Source organism: Myotis lucifugus, unplaced genomic scaffold (assembly GCF_000147115.1).
Source record: "Myotis lucifugus unplaced genomic scaffold, Myoluc2.0 scaffold_811, whole genome shotgun sequence".
Taxonomy (NCBI): Eukaryota; Metazoa; Chordata; class Mammalia; order Chiroptera; family Vespertilionidae; genus Myotis; species Myotis lucifugus.
In genome coordinates, this window is record NW_005871859.1 from 146,843 (window position 1) to 160,840 (window position 13,998).

General features: G+C 53.3%; 3 protein-coding genes across 3 annotated transcripts in view; 1 reads left to right on the plus strand and 2 right to left on the minus strand.

The window, feature by feature from the left end:
* Nucleotides 1-56: 56 nt before the first annotated feature.
* On the minus strand, nucleotides 57-1,125 carry LOC102421340 (histone H2AX). Its single transcript, XM_006106362.3, has one exon. It carries the CDS (start codon nucleotides 1,017-1,019, stop codon nucleotides 591-593), a length of 429 nt encoding a protein of 142 aa, XP_006106424.1. The 5' UTR covers nucleotides 1,020-1,125; the 3' UTR covers nucleotides 57-590.
* A 1,413-nt stretch (nucleotides 1,126-2,538) lies between these two features.
* On the minus strand, nucleotides 2,539-8,434 carry DPAGT1 (dolichyl-phosphate N-acetylglucosaminephosphotransferase 1). The gene is given in 10 exon segments (XM_006110159.3): nucleotides 2,539-2,743; nucleotides 2,820-2,975; nucleotides 3,612-3,699; nucleotides 4,000-4,188; nucleotides 4,528-4,612; nucleotides 6,570-6,716; nucleotides 7,179-7,274; nucleotides 7,277-7,391; nucleotides 7,534-7,654; nucleotides 7,893-8,434. Coding segments are annotated over 10 exon segments (1,224 nt in total). The 5' UTR covers nucleotides 8,054-8,434; the 3' UTR covers nucleotides 2,539-2,677.
* Nucleotides 8,435-8,474: 40 nt separating this feature from the next.
* C2CD2L (C2CD2 like) overlaps nucleotides 8,475-13,998 on the plus strand; it is a 13,096-nt gene continuing 7,572 nt past the window's right edge. The window contains exon 1 of the mRNA XM_023747187.1: nucleotides 8,475-8,564. Within this exon, the coding sequence (XP_023602955.1) occupies nucleotides 8,475-8,564 (90 nt within the window). The remainder of the gene's footprint in view (nucleotides 8,565-13,998) is intronic.

The window sequence follows — 13,998 nt, forward strand, 5'->3', positions numbered from 1 at the left end:
GGGACCTAAAGTCATCAATCCTACACGGCTGCGGGGCAAAATGAAAACAGGATACATTTCTTAAAAAATCCTTTAATAAACAAAATCTGTCCATCTGAAACTTCCAAGTACCTGCTCTTGGGTGGGTTAGCTGCTGAATTCCAGTTCGGAAACCAACGAGGCTGGGCCCGGGTGGGGTCCCCGCACAGTGCTGGTGGCTGTCGCGGGACGAGCGGTGAGGCCTGGCCCGCCCGCGCCAGGTCCGGACAGCCCCGCACGGGCCCAGGAGGTCGATGGGGAGCGGGTGGGAAAGGCCTGGGACCTGGCAGCAGAGGGGACGGCCGCGCACAGGTCAGGGTCCGAGTCTCCGCCGGCAGAGCCGGGAGGAGTCCACAGCCCAGGCCGAGGCGGCGCCCGAAGCGCGCACCTCCCAGGCCGCGGTCGGCGCTGCGTCAGGGCCGCGGCCCATCGGCCGCTCCAAGGGCAGGGCGGCCGGGTCAGCGCCGGGGAGCGGGGAGGGCGGCGGGGCGGGGGCGACTGCGGCTCAGCTCTTTCCGCGAGGCGGTGGTGGCCCTTAAAAGGGCCTTTGTGGTGGCGGGGCGGCGGCGGCCTCAGTACTCCTGGGAGGCCTGCGTGGCCTTCTTGCCCGCCGGCGCCTTGGGGCCCACGGCCGCGCTCGTCTTCTTGGGCAGCAGCACGGCCTGGATGTTGGGCAGCACGCCGCCCTGCGCGATGGTCACGCCGCCCAGCAGCTTGTTGAGCTCCTCGTCGTTGCGGATGGCCAGCTGCAGGTGGCGCGGGATGATGCGCGTCTTCTTGTTGTCGCGGGCCGCGTTGCCCGCCAGCTCCAGGATCTCGGCCGTCAGGTACTCCAGCACCGCCGCCAGGTACACGGGCGCGCCCGCCCCGACCCGCTCGGCGTAGTGGCCCTTGCGGAGCAGCCGGTGGACGCGGCCCACGGGGAACTGCAGGCCGGCGCGCGACGACCGTGACTTAGCCTTGGCGCGGGCCTTGCCGCCGGTCTTACCGCGGCCCGACATGCTGCGCGAGGCGGAGGAGCGGGAGCGGTGAGAAGAAGCGGTGAGGAGAAGCGGTGAGCAGGTACCGAAAGGAAGCTGCCGACGCAGTCCAAATGCTGCCGCGCGCTCGGGGGGGCCGCCCTTATAAGCCTCCAGGGCCCGCCTCCGCGCCCTGCTGATTGGCTCTTTTCTCTAATAGCGTCTCTGGTTGGTTGCAGTTAAGCCTTGGTGACCCGTCTTGGCTGAGGGAGCGCGACAGCCGATTGGTCGAATTTGAAAACCTTTTGCCCGGGGAAAACGGCGAGGAGCACAGCGCGCAGCCAGCCCCGCTCCCTCCCGCAGCCAATCCGCGGGGAGCGCGCGAGATTCAAACGCTACGCCGGCGACCCAAACCGGAAGCCAAAGAGGGTGGAGTCTGAATCTGCCTGGAGAACCACGGGAAAGTGTGTGGAGCTGGGCCTTTTAAAAGGGTGCGCTCTCCAAGTCCCCGGCCACCCCTTCCGGTCTGGTCACTCCCTTCTCCCTCCCATACAGCGAAGGGAGTAAAAAAGAAATGAGAGCCTGTGGAAGTTCCGGTCCCACACCGGAGAGCAGATTACTCCAGTCTATGGCCCTTCCTGCTACCTGAAATATCAGGATTTCAATATTTATTAAACAGGCTCTGTGGGTCTCAGTTCTTTCTGCTCAGTCTTTTTTCTTTTTTTAAAATATATTTTATTGACTTTTTACAGAGAGGAAGGGAGAGGGATAGAGAGCCAGAAACAGATGAGCTGCCTCCTGCACACTCCCTACTGGGGATGTGCCCGCAACCAAGATACATGCCCTTGACCGGAATCGAACCTGGACCCTTGAGTCCGCAGGCTGACGCTCTATCCACTGAGCCAAACCAGTTAGGGCAGTCTTTTTTTTTATATATATATTTTTATTGATTTTAGAGAGGGATAGATAGAAACAACGATGAGAGAGAATCATTGATCGGCTGCCTCCTGCACGCCCCCTACTGGGGATCCAGCCCACAACCCAGCATGTGCCCTTGGCCGGAATCGAACCTGGGACCCTTCAGTCCGCAGGCCCACGCTCTGTCCACTGAGCAAACCAGCTAGGGCTCTGCTCACAGTCTTGCTAGAAGGGGCCTGGGGAACTGGGGGGCGAAGTGGGTGGGGGGCGGCGGATAGGGCAGAGAGATAGGCATCTTCTTGGAGGAAGGGCCTCCACCAACCCTCCCAATCTACCCTAGGATACCCAGGAGGAAACACACTTGGAGGGACAAGAAAAAAAACATCGCTTTATTGTTACCACTGGGAGCACCTGCACCCCCATCTTCTTTTACTAATTAGAACCCTTAATTTATAGTCTAATGTGAAGTCTTCTCCGAGCCCGTGTCCCTATCAGGAGCCAGGGCTCTGCCCCAGGCCCAGCCTATTCCTTGAAGGTCGGAGCTGTGGAAACCGAACAGCCACATGTCCCCCCCTCAAGGGGCTGTGGCAAGTTGAAGAAACTACAGGCAAAGTCCAATCAATAGTCACTGCCCAGCATGTCAATTATCACAGGGGAAAGGAAAGGCTGGGGAGGAGGAGGGGTGGGAGGGGCCTGGGCTGAGAGGCAGTCTTGGTCTAGAACGAGGTTGGCCTGAGTCGGGAGCCCTGGAGACTGTGAAGTGAAGGCAATGATCAGGGAGCTCAGACATCATAGAAGAGCCGGACAAGCTGGTACCGAATGGAGAAGGTGACAGCACTGCCCAGGACCTGCAAGGAACAGTGAGCTGCAATGAGAACCATGGAAAGGGAGGCAAGGAGGTGCGAGCCCCGTCCCCAGCCACACCTGTAGCAGCAGCAGCAGCAGGGTGAGGTTCCTCTCATGCATGGGCCCAAAGACTTTAAGGAGCAGGTTGATGAGGGTCATGTTGTTACACTCAGTGAAGGCACCATCCTCATCCTCACTCTGGCGCACTGTCACCAGCTGCAGACTCTCTGCTACCTGGAAGGGCCGAGGTGGAGAGAACTCAGCTAATACCTATGCTTATCGAATGGGGACCTGCTTAGTGCTTCCAACTCCCCTGGGGTCGAATGCAGGCCTGGGTTCCCCACTCCCTGGATTCAGGATGGTGGCCTAAAGCCTTACCTCCTCGTTCCTGTTACCTTTAATTATGTGTGTGGGTTTTGGGGTTTTTTTTTCCCAATTGATGTTAAGAGAGAGTAGAAGAGAGAAGGAAAGACAGAAACATCAATGTGAGAGAGAAACATCAATGTGAGAGAGACACATCGATTGACTGCCTCCTGCGTGTGCCCAGACCAGGGCCTGGGCTGGGGAGGAGCCTGAAACTGAGGTTTGTGCCCTTGACTGGAATCAAACCCGGGACCTTTGGTCCGCAGGCCGATGCTCTATCCACTGAGCCAAACTGGCTAGGGCATGTGTGTGGGTTTTTTAAAATTTATTTTAGAGAGAGAGGAGGGAGAGGAAAGAGAAACATCGATCAGCTGCCTTTTGCAAACCCCAACTGGAGATCAAAACCACAACCTGGGCATATGCCCTGACCTGGAATCAAACTGGCGACCTTAGGTGCACAGGATGGCACTCAACCAACTGAGCCACACCAGCCAGGGCCCCTGTTACCTTTAGAATAAAGGTGCCCAAGAAAGACAGGCTCTTGGTCTTGAACTTGGAATAGCTCATCTCCAGTTTGCCTGTGTTGGTATTAAGTCTGCAGGGGAAGAGAGCTTTATGTAACTGGGCCTTACTGAGAGTGTGGTTATTTAATAGGATGAGTCCTGAATGTGCAGATCTTTCTGGCTCTGCTGCTTACTATACGTGATCAGAGCTGCTGTGATCATTAAATGAGATTACGTAGTAAGTGTGCTCTGTCATTTATAAAATGCTAACCACGGGGGACAGTCAGCCCTTCTTTGGGCCCACTGCCTTTACACAGCAAATGTCTAAGGCTGGTTTTATGCATCCCAAGCGAAAAGGCCATGATGTCCCTTTCAAGCCCCAAAGCAACTACCTGGGCACACGGTGGCGAGGGCAGGGGATGATATGCAGGAGCTGAGGCAGGGAGTAGAGAAAGTTGAACACCTGGGGCATGAAGAAGAGTAGCATGGTCTTGCTGAAGTGTCCCAAGATGCCCACCACGGCAAAGGTCATGCCAGCGAAGTAGCAGAAGGTATCTCCCACAAACACCCGTGATGGGTACCTGTGTGGGGAGAGGATCTGAGCCAGTGGCAAAAGGCATTATCAATCTTTCCTCTCACTCTGGGCCCTGGACTAGCCCTGACCCCAGGTCTGACTCAGACTCCAGCTCTCCCAGCAACTCTCCAGACCCAAGGCCCTGAACTCATCTATTCCTGTGGCTCCACAGCACTTGGACCCAGCCACTGCCGGTTAGAGAGCAATTAAGAATACGACCAACTGAAGACCCAGAAAACAATACAGGTGTGCACAGACTTCGCCTCTCCATTACGAGATGGGTCGTGATCAGGGCCATACTTGCCACATGTTAAAACAGTTGGCCCCCATCTACAGGCCTACTTACCAGTTGTGATAGAGCAACCCCAAGGTGGTGGAAAAAAAGGGCATCATGAAGTAGAGGGAGAAGACATGGTCATCTCGACAATCACCTTTAGAAGCAGGGAGAAAAGAGGGAAAAGTGAGAGCCTCCTCCGCATACCATTTCTGTCTGTTTCTAAGTTCTGTCTCAAGCTTTATTGTCTACCTCTCCCAAGTCACATTCAAGAACTCACTACTGCCCGGCCAGTGTGGCTCGGGGGTTAAAGACCTATGAACCAGGAGGTCACGGTTCGATTCCTGTCAAGACATGAGCTGGGGGTACAGGCTCGATCTCCAGTGGGGGGCATGCAGGAGGCAGCCAATTGATGATTCTGTCTCATCATTGATGTTTCTATCTCTCTCTCCCTCTCCATTTCTCTCACTGAAATCAATTTAAAAAAAAAGAACTCACTACTCCTTTTATGTCACCAGGGCAATTTTCAACATTCCAGCTCTTTCATGAGCCCTTTCTAAACTAGTTATTGCCTTAAATTGATTTAGACCGTTCACACCTAGGTTTGAATACAAGCTTTACTCCTAACTGTGTAACCTTGGTCATGACAAATTTAACTTCTCGAAGCCTCAGTTTCCTCATCTGTAAAATACAGTTAATAACACCTGTCACACAGAGCTGTTACAAAGTTTAAATGTTTTTTTTTTTTAAATATATTTTATTGATTTTTTACAGAGAGGAAGGGAGAGAGATAGAGAGTTAGAAACATCGATGAGAGAGAAACATCGATCAGCTGCCTCCTGGCACATCCCCCACTGGGGATGTGCCCACAACCCAGGTACATGCCCTTGACCGGAATCGAACCTGGGACCTTTCAGTTCGCAGGCCGACGCTCTATCCACTGAGCCAAACCGGTTTTGGCAAGTTTAAATGTTTTAAAAGTGCTTAGCTTTTTTGTTTTAATCCTCACCTGAGGATATTTTTTCCATTGATTTTTTTAGAGAGTGGAAGGGAGGGTGGAGGGGAAAAAGAGAGAGAAACATCAATGTGAGAGAGGCACATCAATTGGTTGCTTCCTGCACACACCCCACAGGGGCTGGGGATCGAACCTGCAACCCAGGTATGTGCCTTTGACTGAGAATCAATCCCGTGACTGTTTGGTTTGCAGGAAATAATTCTGAGGAAGATGCAAGGAGGCAGAGTTTTGCACTGGTCTGGGTGCCGTCAGTAGGAGTAATTCTATGAGCATCTTAGCTTTTATCGAAGTGGAAGGAGCTGAGTTAGAAGGAAGCAGCAATCACGCATGTTAGCCAAAAGCGGGGGTCTTGGTCATTGTGGTGGGGTCACAGTGTTCTTATGGTTTTGTCTATGCTCACACATAGTTATGGAGGGGTCTGGTTTTTGTCTTACTCTCTCATGGTCACAGAGTGACTTGGAGGTTCTGTGAAGTTGTTTATGTTCAGTAAGAGAAGACCACAGCCCATCTATTAGTGCCAATCTAGCTATAAATGACAAGGCTGCTATTTTTCTCACATTTAATAAATCTAGTTATTTGCAAAATAAATTACCTTCCCTTATCTTCTGTATTTATTTATTATATTTTTATTGATTTCAGAGAGGAAGGGGAGAGAGAGAAATAGAAACATCAATGATGACAAAGAATCATTGATTGGCTGCCTACTGCACACCTCCCACTGGGGATTGAGCCCATAACCCAGGCATATGCCCTTGACCAGAATCGAACTGTGAACTGGTTCATGGGTCAATGCTCAACCACTGAGCCATACTGACTGGGCATATTTTTATTGATTTTTAGAGAGAGGGAGAGAAATATTGATTTGTTGTACCACTGATTTATGCATTCAGTGGTTGATTTTTGTATGTGTCCTGGGAATCAAACCCACAACCTTGGCTTATGGGGACAATGCTCTAATCAACTGAGCTAACCAACCAGAGCTCTTATATTTTATAATTATTAACATATTGCTTTTTCCCCAAATTCCCCAAAGCCAGATATCACGCAACTAATTCTCTTAACACTCAGTCTTCTCTCACTCTTCCCCAGTCCCACCTACCTTCCAGCTCCACCAGGTTGAAGATGATGATGGAAGCAGAAATGACTAGTGACTGGCCAGCCTCTAGGCCATTGATCCCTGCGAGGATGTTGATGGCGTTGGTGCAGAACACTGCCAGCAGCCCCATGTAGACATAGTACAGGATCCCTGGGGGACAGGACAGGGAGAAAAGTGGTACCAAGTATAGAATGAGGCCCTAGCCAGTTCATGGATAGAGCATAGGCCTGTGGACTGATGGGTCCCGGGTTCTATTCCAGTCAAGGGTACAGGCCTCAGTTGCAGGCTCCTCCCTGGCCCCCGCCCTGGTCAGGCACGAGCAGGAGGCAACCAATCGATGTGTTTCTCTCACATCGATATTTCTGTCTTTCCCTTTCCCACTCTCTCTAAAATCAATGGAAAAATGTCCTCAGGTGAGGATTAACAACAACAATAAAAGTATAGAATGAGGATTTAAGGATATTCTTCTGGAAAAAGTGGCGAGGACAGGATGAAGGGCCAACAGAGAGGATCTGAGAAGACAGCCAGAGCAGGGGCACGGAGGAGGCGTCTTCCGGGGTCAGGGTGCCCTGAAGGAGGGGACATAGGAGCAGTCGTCGCAGGGCTACTCACCCAAGTCCAAATGCAGGCCCAGAATCGGACGGAAGGGCTTGGGTACCACAATGGTCGTGTTGCCAAAGTTGGTGAAGTAGACCATGAGGAGAGGAGCGAGGCGGCCGTGGGCAGCAGCAGCTTATGGCGCCAGCGCAGGTTCAGGACATCGTCCGCGAAGCCCAGGAAAATCATGCAGCAGATGGCCAGGAGCGCGCCTATCAGGGCCACAAACTGGGGGAGGCCGGGCGAGTCACGGCTCCACCCGACCCCGACTTCATTCAAGGAGACACAGCCCCTCTCCCCAAACCAAATACCCCAAATCTCCCCAAATCTCGGGGGACGCCCGCCCCGCCCCGCCCGCCAGCCCACTTACTTCATGGTGGGGGAAGGCTTTGCACTGCTCCTCCACAAAGCAGGTCAGGAAAGGGAAGGGGATGAAGCAGAAGAGGATGATGAGGAACACGGCCCCGCTGATCACTCCCTGCGACTCGGGGCTGTGGCCCGGCAGCAAGGGGGGTGGAGGGGAAAGAGGGGCGCGGTCACTCCCTGGGGCCGGCGCTAGGGTAACGCACTGGGGGGGTGTCGCTGCTGGAGCCGCCCTCCCCCTGGCCCAGTGCGGGCCAGGCTGCCCTCCCCTCCGGGCAGCTGTCCGCGGTGTGGGCGCTGCGTCCCGTTCTCGGTCGGACACCCCTTCCCAGCCCGCCCCCCGCCCGGGCCCGGGGCGCCGCTCACATCGGCTCCTGGCCCGGCTTGTTGAGGTCCTTTCCACAGAGGCGCGCGGCGATGAAGTGGCCGCGAAAGGCTGGGATGAGGGTGACGGTGGCCGCAAACCCCAGCAGCGAGCCCATCAAGTTCACCAGCAACGGCGTCGGCAGCTCCGGGAAGGCCCGCATGGTGGCCGCCCGGCCCGCCCCGCCCCGCTCCGTCCCGAGCACACGCGACCCCCGGACTCGAACCGCCCCGGACTCGGAGCCTCCGCAACTCAGCTCCGCCCACGGCAGTTCTCTCCGCTGGTTCCGCCCGGAAGAATCGGATTCGCGGAACAACCTCGGCTGCTGAAGGCGGAGGCGGCCGTTTTTAATGTGGGCAGGAGCGCGGGGACAGAATTATTTTAAACGACTTCCATTATTCCGCCCGGACGGATCTGGTTCGCAGGGCAACCTCAGCTGCTGAGGCGGAGGCGGCCATCTTGACTATGGGCAGAAGAGTGGGCAGTTACTTTAAACTCTGTCCTTTATTCGAGGATGGAGTCATCACGTGGGGACTGGAAAAGCAGCGAAAGGCCGAAGCAGACACTTTCCTATCCTATGAAAGATGCACAACCCAGAGCGGAAGCTCCTGGCCCGGAAGCAAGACCAGCGACCCCTCGACCACGTGTCTGACGCCACTCACTCCGAGTTCCACGTCAGTCTGACCTCCTGGGCCTCCGCCGCTCACGTTTAAAGGGCCAGTGCCCCGCGTCGACTCGGGGAGGACCGCTCCAGGACGCAGGGTAGTCGGAAGCCAAGGTCAATACAACTCAGTTCCCGGAAACGCAGCTACAGTTTGGGAGACGATGTAAATCCTAAAGCACAGGCACTCTAAACGCCCCTCCTGGCCAGTGTTTCTCTTGCCCTCCCCTTGCTCTTTTCCTAAACATCCCGCCCATCCTACCCCCCCCCCCCCTTGGTAGCTGCAACCAGCACTTCCCCACTGAAGGGGCTGGGAGTGCCCTCGAGTCTGGGATTTAACCCGGTTGTTGATTTCTTTTTCATATATATATATATATATATATATATGTAATTTTAATTTATTTCAGAGAGGAAAGGAAAGGGAGAGGGAGAGAAACATCAATGATGAGAATCATTGATCAGCTGCCTCCAGCACACCCCACCCTGAGGATGGAGCCTGCAACCGGGGCACGTTCCCTTAATCGGAATCGAACCGTGACCTGGTTCATAGCTCAATGCTCAACGTTGAGCCCCGCGCTGGGCTCGACTTTTTCCTGGTCCTGGCGGGATCGCTGCCTTGTGCCAAGCTGCTAAACCTAGGAGGTGAGGCTAAAGCATTGGGAAGAGCTAAGGAAGCAGGAGAGCCAGACGCACACGTGGCTTCCTGGGAACTCTGGTTCCTCCCTCCAGGTTCCTGTGCCTTTGGCTTGACACCTGTTTCCTTGCAAATAACAGTTTACCACCAGCATCTTCATTCTCTTTCATCCACTCACAGGCTCTTAGGTGACAAATGACTTCTATTCCTCGAGAGGAAATCACCTCCAGGGAGTTTGGAAAGACGACTCAAGTATCCCGGCCCTTTGTCCATTCTTTGGAATGTGACCTGCTTGAGGAATAAGGGTCAGGTTGACTTTTTTTGGCCGTCTCTCAAAACCCGTTGTGAAATGTCTCTTCTACTTGAAGGTGGCTCTAATTAACTATGAAAAACCATCTATTTATAAAGTACACTTTATAGACATGAAGTAATCCTGGTAATTTAGGTGATAGAATTTCATCAAATTTTCAGTACTTATTATCCGACTGGTATTGTTGTTCTGTGTGTGTGTGTGTGTGTGTGTGTGTGCGCGCGCGCACATATACATGCACGTGCATCTGTGCCTGACTGGAAACTCCCTAGAGCAGCAGTTCTCAACCTATGGGTTGCGAACAATGAAAATACATCCTGCATATCAGATATTTACATTACAATTCATAGCAGTAGCAAAATGACAGTTATGAAGTAGCAACAAACATAATTTTATGGTTGGGGGTCACCACAACATGAGGAACTGTATTAAAGGGTCACGGCATTAGGAAGGTTGAGAACCACTGCCCTAGAGTTTTCTGACCCACAGGACTAAGGATACACAGGCATCATGTAAGGCATCATTACGCATAATGAGCCTGGGTCTGAAAGAGGCACAGGCAATAGGAGCACATTGAGTGTCATCAAGGGAGGCGATAGGACCTTGAGGAAGAATAGCATCTCCAAAGATTTCAGTGAGTGGCAAGATTGGAAGATCTTCCAAACAGGGAAAGGACCAGGCGGGAGCAGGTGGGAAGGCTGCGGCTTCCGGTTCCTCCCGACTGGAAGAGGGTGGAGAGACGTTCAAAGACAAGACACTAGGGATTCATCGCCCAGGACACACGTTCCCATCAGAACATAGTTACGTGAATACTTGTCATATAATCTGAATATTTTTGTTCCCGAGATGGTAAATGCCCAGTTGATTATCAGACTAATGAGAAGAAACAAACACATCGTTTGGCCACACTTAAAATGTCATGCCTTTCCTGGCAAGAGTTCAGAGCATTTGCGTGAGAGCTGAGCTCACCCCAGGCCTCAGATAGGGGAGCTGTCAACGCTTCAGCTGGTTTCCTGCGCTGAGCAGACAATGCCTGAGAAGAATATCTGCTGCTAGGGAGTCCTGAGTGCCTCCCAGGAAACAAGGCCAATGTACTATTAAGTCTGATTGCCTCACAGCTTGTCCCCAAAATGTCCCACGGCGCCGAAAAGGCCACGAGACAGCTTGGGAGAGTCTGGGGCGAGGACAGTGGCAGGACCAAACCTATGGCTCTTTCCAGGCAGCTGAGTTACTGTTCTTGCTTTTCTTCCTGCTCCCCCACCCCATCAGTTTTTCAAAAACTGTTACCTAAAAGGTAACAGATCTCCCATTCCACTAGGATGACATGAATGAATTTTCAAAAGATGGAAACAGTGTAGAAATTTTCAGTGATTACATGTATACTGGAATATTTTTTGTTAGACTTCTAAAAATTACAAAGAATTGACTAATCTCTACTATGTGAATGGAAAACTCTTAAGTACTGTAGGGACACAAAGTAATATAAGCACAGCTTTTTTCCCTCAAGGAGTTTACTTCAGCATCGGAAAGCAACTTGGTTGAATATGAGGGAAGAGAGAAGAGTAAAACAGGGCTCTACTCTTTTTAAAAAATATATATATATATTTAAATATATTTTATTGATTTTTTTACAGAGAAGAAGGGAGAGGGATAGAGAGTCAGAAACATCGATGAGAGAGAAACATTGATCAGCTGCCTTCTGCACACCCCCTACTGGGGATGTGCCTGCAACCAAGGTACATGCCCCCGACTGGAATCGAACCCGGGACCCTTCAGTCTGCAGGCCGACGCTCTATCCACTGAGCTAAACCAGCCAGGGCTTTTTAAATATATTTTTATTAATTTCAGAGAGGAAGGGGGAGGGAGAGAGATAGAAACATCAACGAAGAGAAAGAATCATTGATCGGTTGTCTCCTGCACGCCCCACACTGGAAATCGAGCCAGCAATCCGGGCATGTGCTCTTGACTGGAATTGAACCTGGGACCCTTCAGTCCACAGACTGACACCCTGTCCACTGAGCCAAACCAGCGAGGGCAGGGCTCTACTCTTTTTTATTTTTTTATTTTTTTTATTTTTTACAGATAGGAAGGGAGAGGGATGAGAGAGAAACATGGATCTGCTGCCTCCTGCACATTCCTTACTGGGGATGTGCCCGCAACCAAGGCACATGCCCTTGATGGAATCAAACCCAGGACCCTTCAGTCCACAGGCCGAGGCTCTATCCACTGAGCCAAACCAGTGAGGGCAGGGCTCTACTCTTAAGCAGCTTCTGGGTGCATGGGAGAAGCAGACATATAAACAGCCAGCTAGACATAAGGCAGAATGAAATGAGTGCTGCAGGTCTAAGCCACAACAGAAAGGAAGCGTGGCAGCACTGGCTAGGGAGACTGGCGGAGACTGAGTTGCGAAGCAGCATCTGGCAGCAGAGGAGCAAGGGCTCGGGAAGAGTTGAGGCAGTAAATCCAAGATCTCAGGGAAGCGAGGCCCCTGGGAGGTCCGAGGCTCCTGAAGAAGGGTTCTTGGGGGAAGAGGGTCCTCAGGGTGAAACTTGGCACGTGGAACCTGCTCCCCTAGCCTGGCTGCTCTGCCCACCGGCAGCTTCCTCCTGCGCCCCAGGTTCTGCCCTGAGTCTCCTCCTTTCATCTCATGTCAGCTCCTCCCCTCAAGATTGGAAACCCACACTGTGGGAATCTGCCGTTGCTTTTGGTGTTCAATGATGATGCATGGGCAGGGCCACAGCAAGGGAGCAGTGAAACCCCAGGGGTGCCCCCACTCCCCACCACCCACCACCTCCTCTGGCTCAGGCACCTTGGTGCTGACCTGCCAGCTTCTATCTCGCTCTGCAAGTCTCTACTTTAAAGAAGTTGCTTAGCCTGGCTGAGCGTGGACCCAGGAACCAAGAGATCACGGTTTGATTCCCCTCCGGGCACATGCCCAAGTTATGGGCTTGATTCCCAAGGAGGGCGTGCAGAAGGCAGCAGATCAATGATGTTTCTCTCTCATCAGTGTTTCTATCTCTCTCTCCCTTTCCCTTCCTCTCTCTAAAACATGATAAACACACACACACACACACACACACACACACACACACATTTTTAAAGCATTGCTTGCTTCCAGGCACTCAGACGACCAACTGGGTTTGGAAGAGAGAGATTTAATACTTTCGCTGTTGAGCTTCTAAGGAAGGCACTGGGTGCCAAAGTCCTTGCGATGTGCATGTGGAGAAGGGCCTCTTGGGGAAGGAGATTCTTTGAATCCTTTTGTAGGATTTTCCTTCCCCTTCCTCCAGAAAGCAATGACAAGCTCCTGTCCTATAGAAATGGAATGCACTCCCTTAAATCTAGGAAAGGTGTACCTATAACACAATTCTGGGGTGCTTAATGGGATATTAGATACTTGGAGGGCAGGGTCCTCTAGCTGAATCTACTGATAGGCCAGTGCTACCACCAGCTCCCTGCTCGTTACCACCCCCTCTACACATGCTCCTTAGGCAGGAGCTGTTACCATGGAAATATATTATTTTTTAAAAAGCAAGCAGCCCCAGGCTCAGGAAATAGCACCTGAACAAGCCCCAGCAGCAGGGAGGTTAGTAGGGTGCTCCTGTGTCCTCGCTCCAAGGCGAAGCGGGGTGGGAATGGCAGGGGGGATAATGTTCCATGTTCTAGCCCAACCTCGACCAGGGACCAGGTTCGGGTTCTGCTCTCTCCCTGGTCAGTATCAGCTGCACTTCGACCAGGCACTGCTACCTGGGAGGGCACTCGGCGCCTACAGACCCGGGGCCTAACTTCGCCAGGAAATGGGAGTCAAGAAGCTGCTGAGCCGCCCAGCCCGTGTGGCTCAGTGGCTGAGCATCAACCTGTGAACCGGGAGGTCAGGGTTCCATTCCCTGTCAGGGCACAAGCTGGATCCCCAGTGTGGGGCGTGCAGGCAGCAGCCGATGGATGATTCTCTCTCACCATTGATGTTTCTATCTCTCCCTTCCTCTCTAAAATCAATAAAAATATATTTTAAGAAGAAAAGAAAAAAAGGAGCTGCAGAGCCTGGGGGAGCTGGGAGAGGGGAAACGCTGTCCATGGGAGTCACCTCCTTAACCCCACAGGCGTCCGAAATGGAAGCAGCAGAGGGGAGAGCGGAGCAGCTTCCCAGGTGAGCGCAGCTACTCCGCGGGGAGCTCGGGAAGGAGGAGCACCCGGGTTCCAGGCTGGGGCGGGCGGTCCAAGATCCCGCCTATTTTCAACCCCGGAACCACCTCCGCGGCCGCCTCGCCCTCCCGCCTGACTCCCCAGCGGCAGCGCCCGGCGCCCCAAGCCCCGCCCCGCGGGGTGCGGCCCCTTTAAGGCGGTGGGGGCGGGGCGCGCGGTGTTGTCAGTGTCAGCCCCGCACGCAGCCCCGGGAGCCCAGCGGTGCGGCCGGAGCCCCGCGTTCCTGCAGACGGCCCGGCGGGTCCAGGGGGCTCGCGCCTGGGCGGCGGAGGAGCCCGGCGCGGCCGGCGACTCACCCGA

What these genes read in the sequence shown, in the direction of transcription:
- LOC102421340 (XM_006106362.3), bottom strand. Translation starts at nt 1,019, where the DNA reads ATGTCGGGCCGCGGTAAGACCGGCGGCAAGGCCCGCGCCAAGGCTAAG.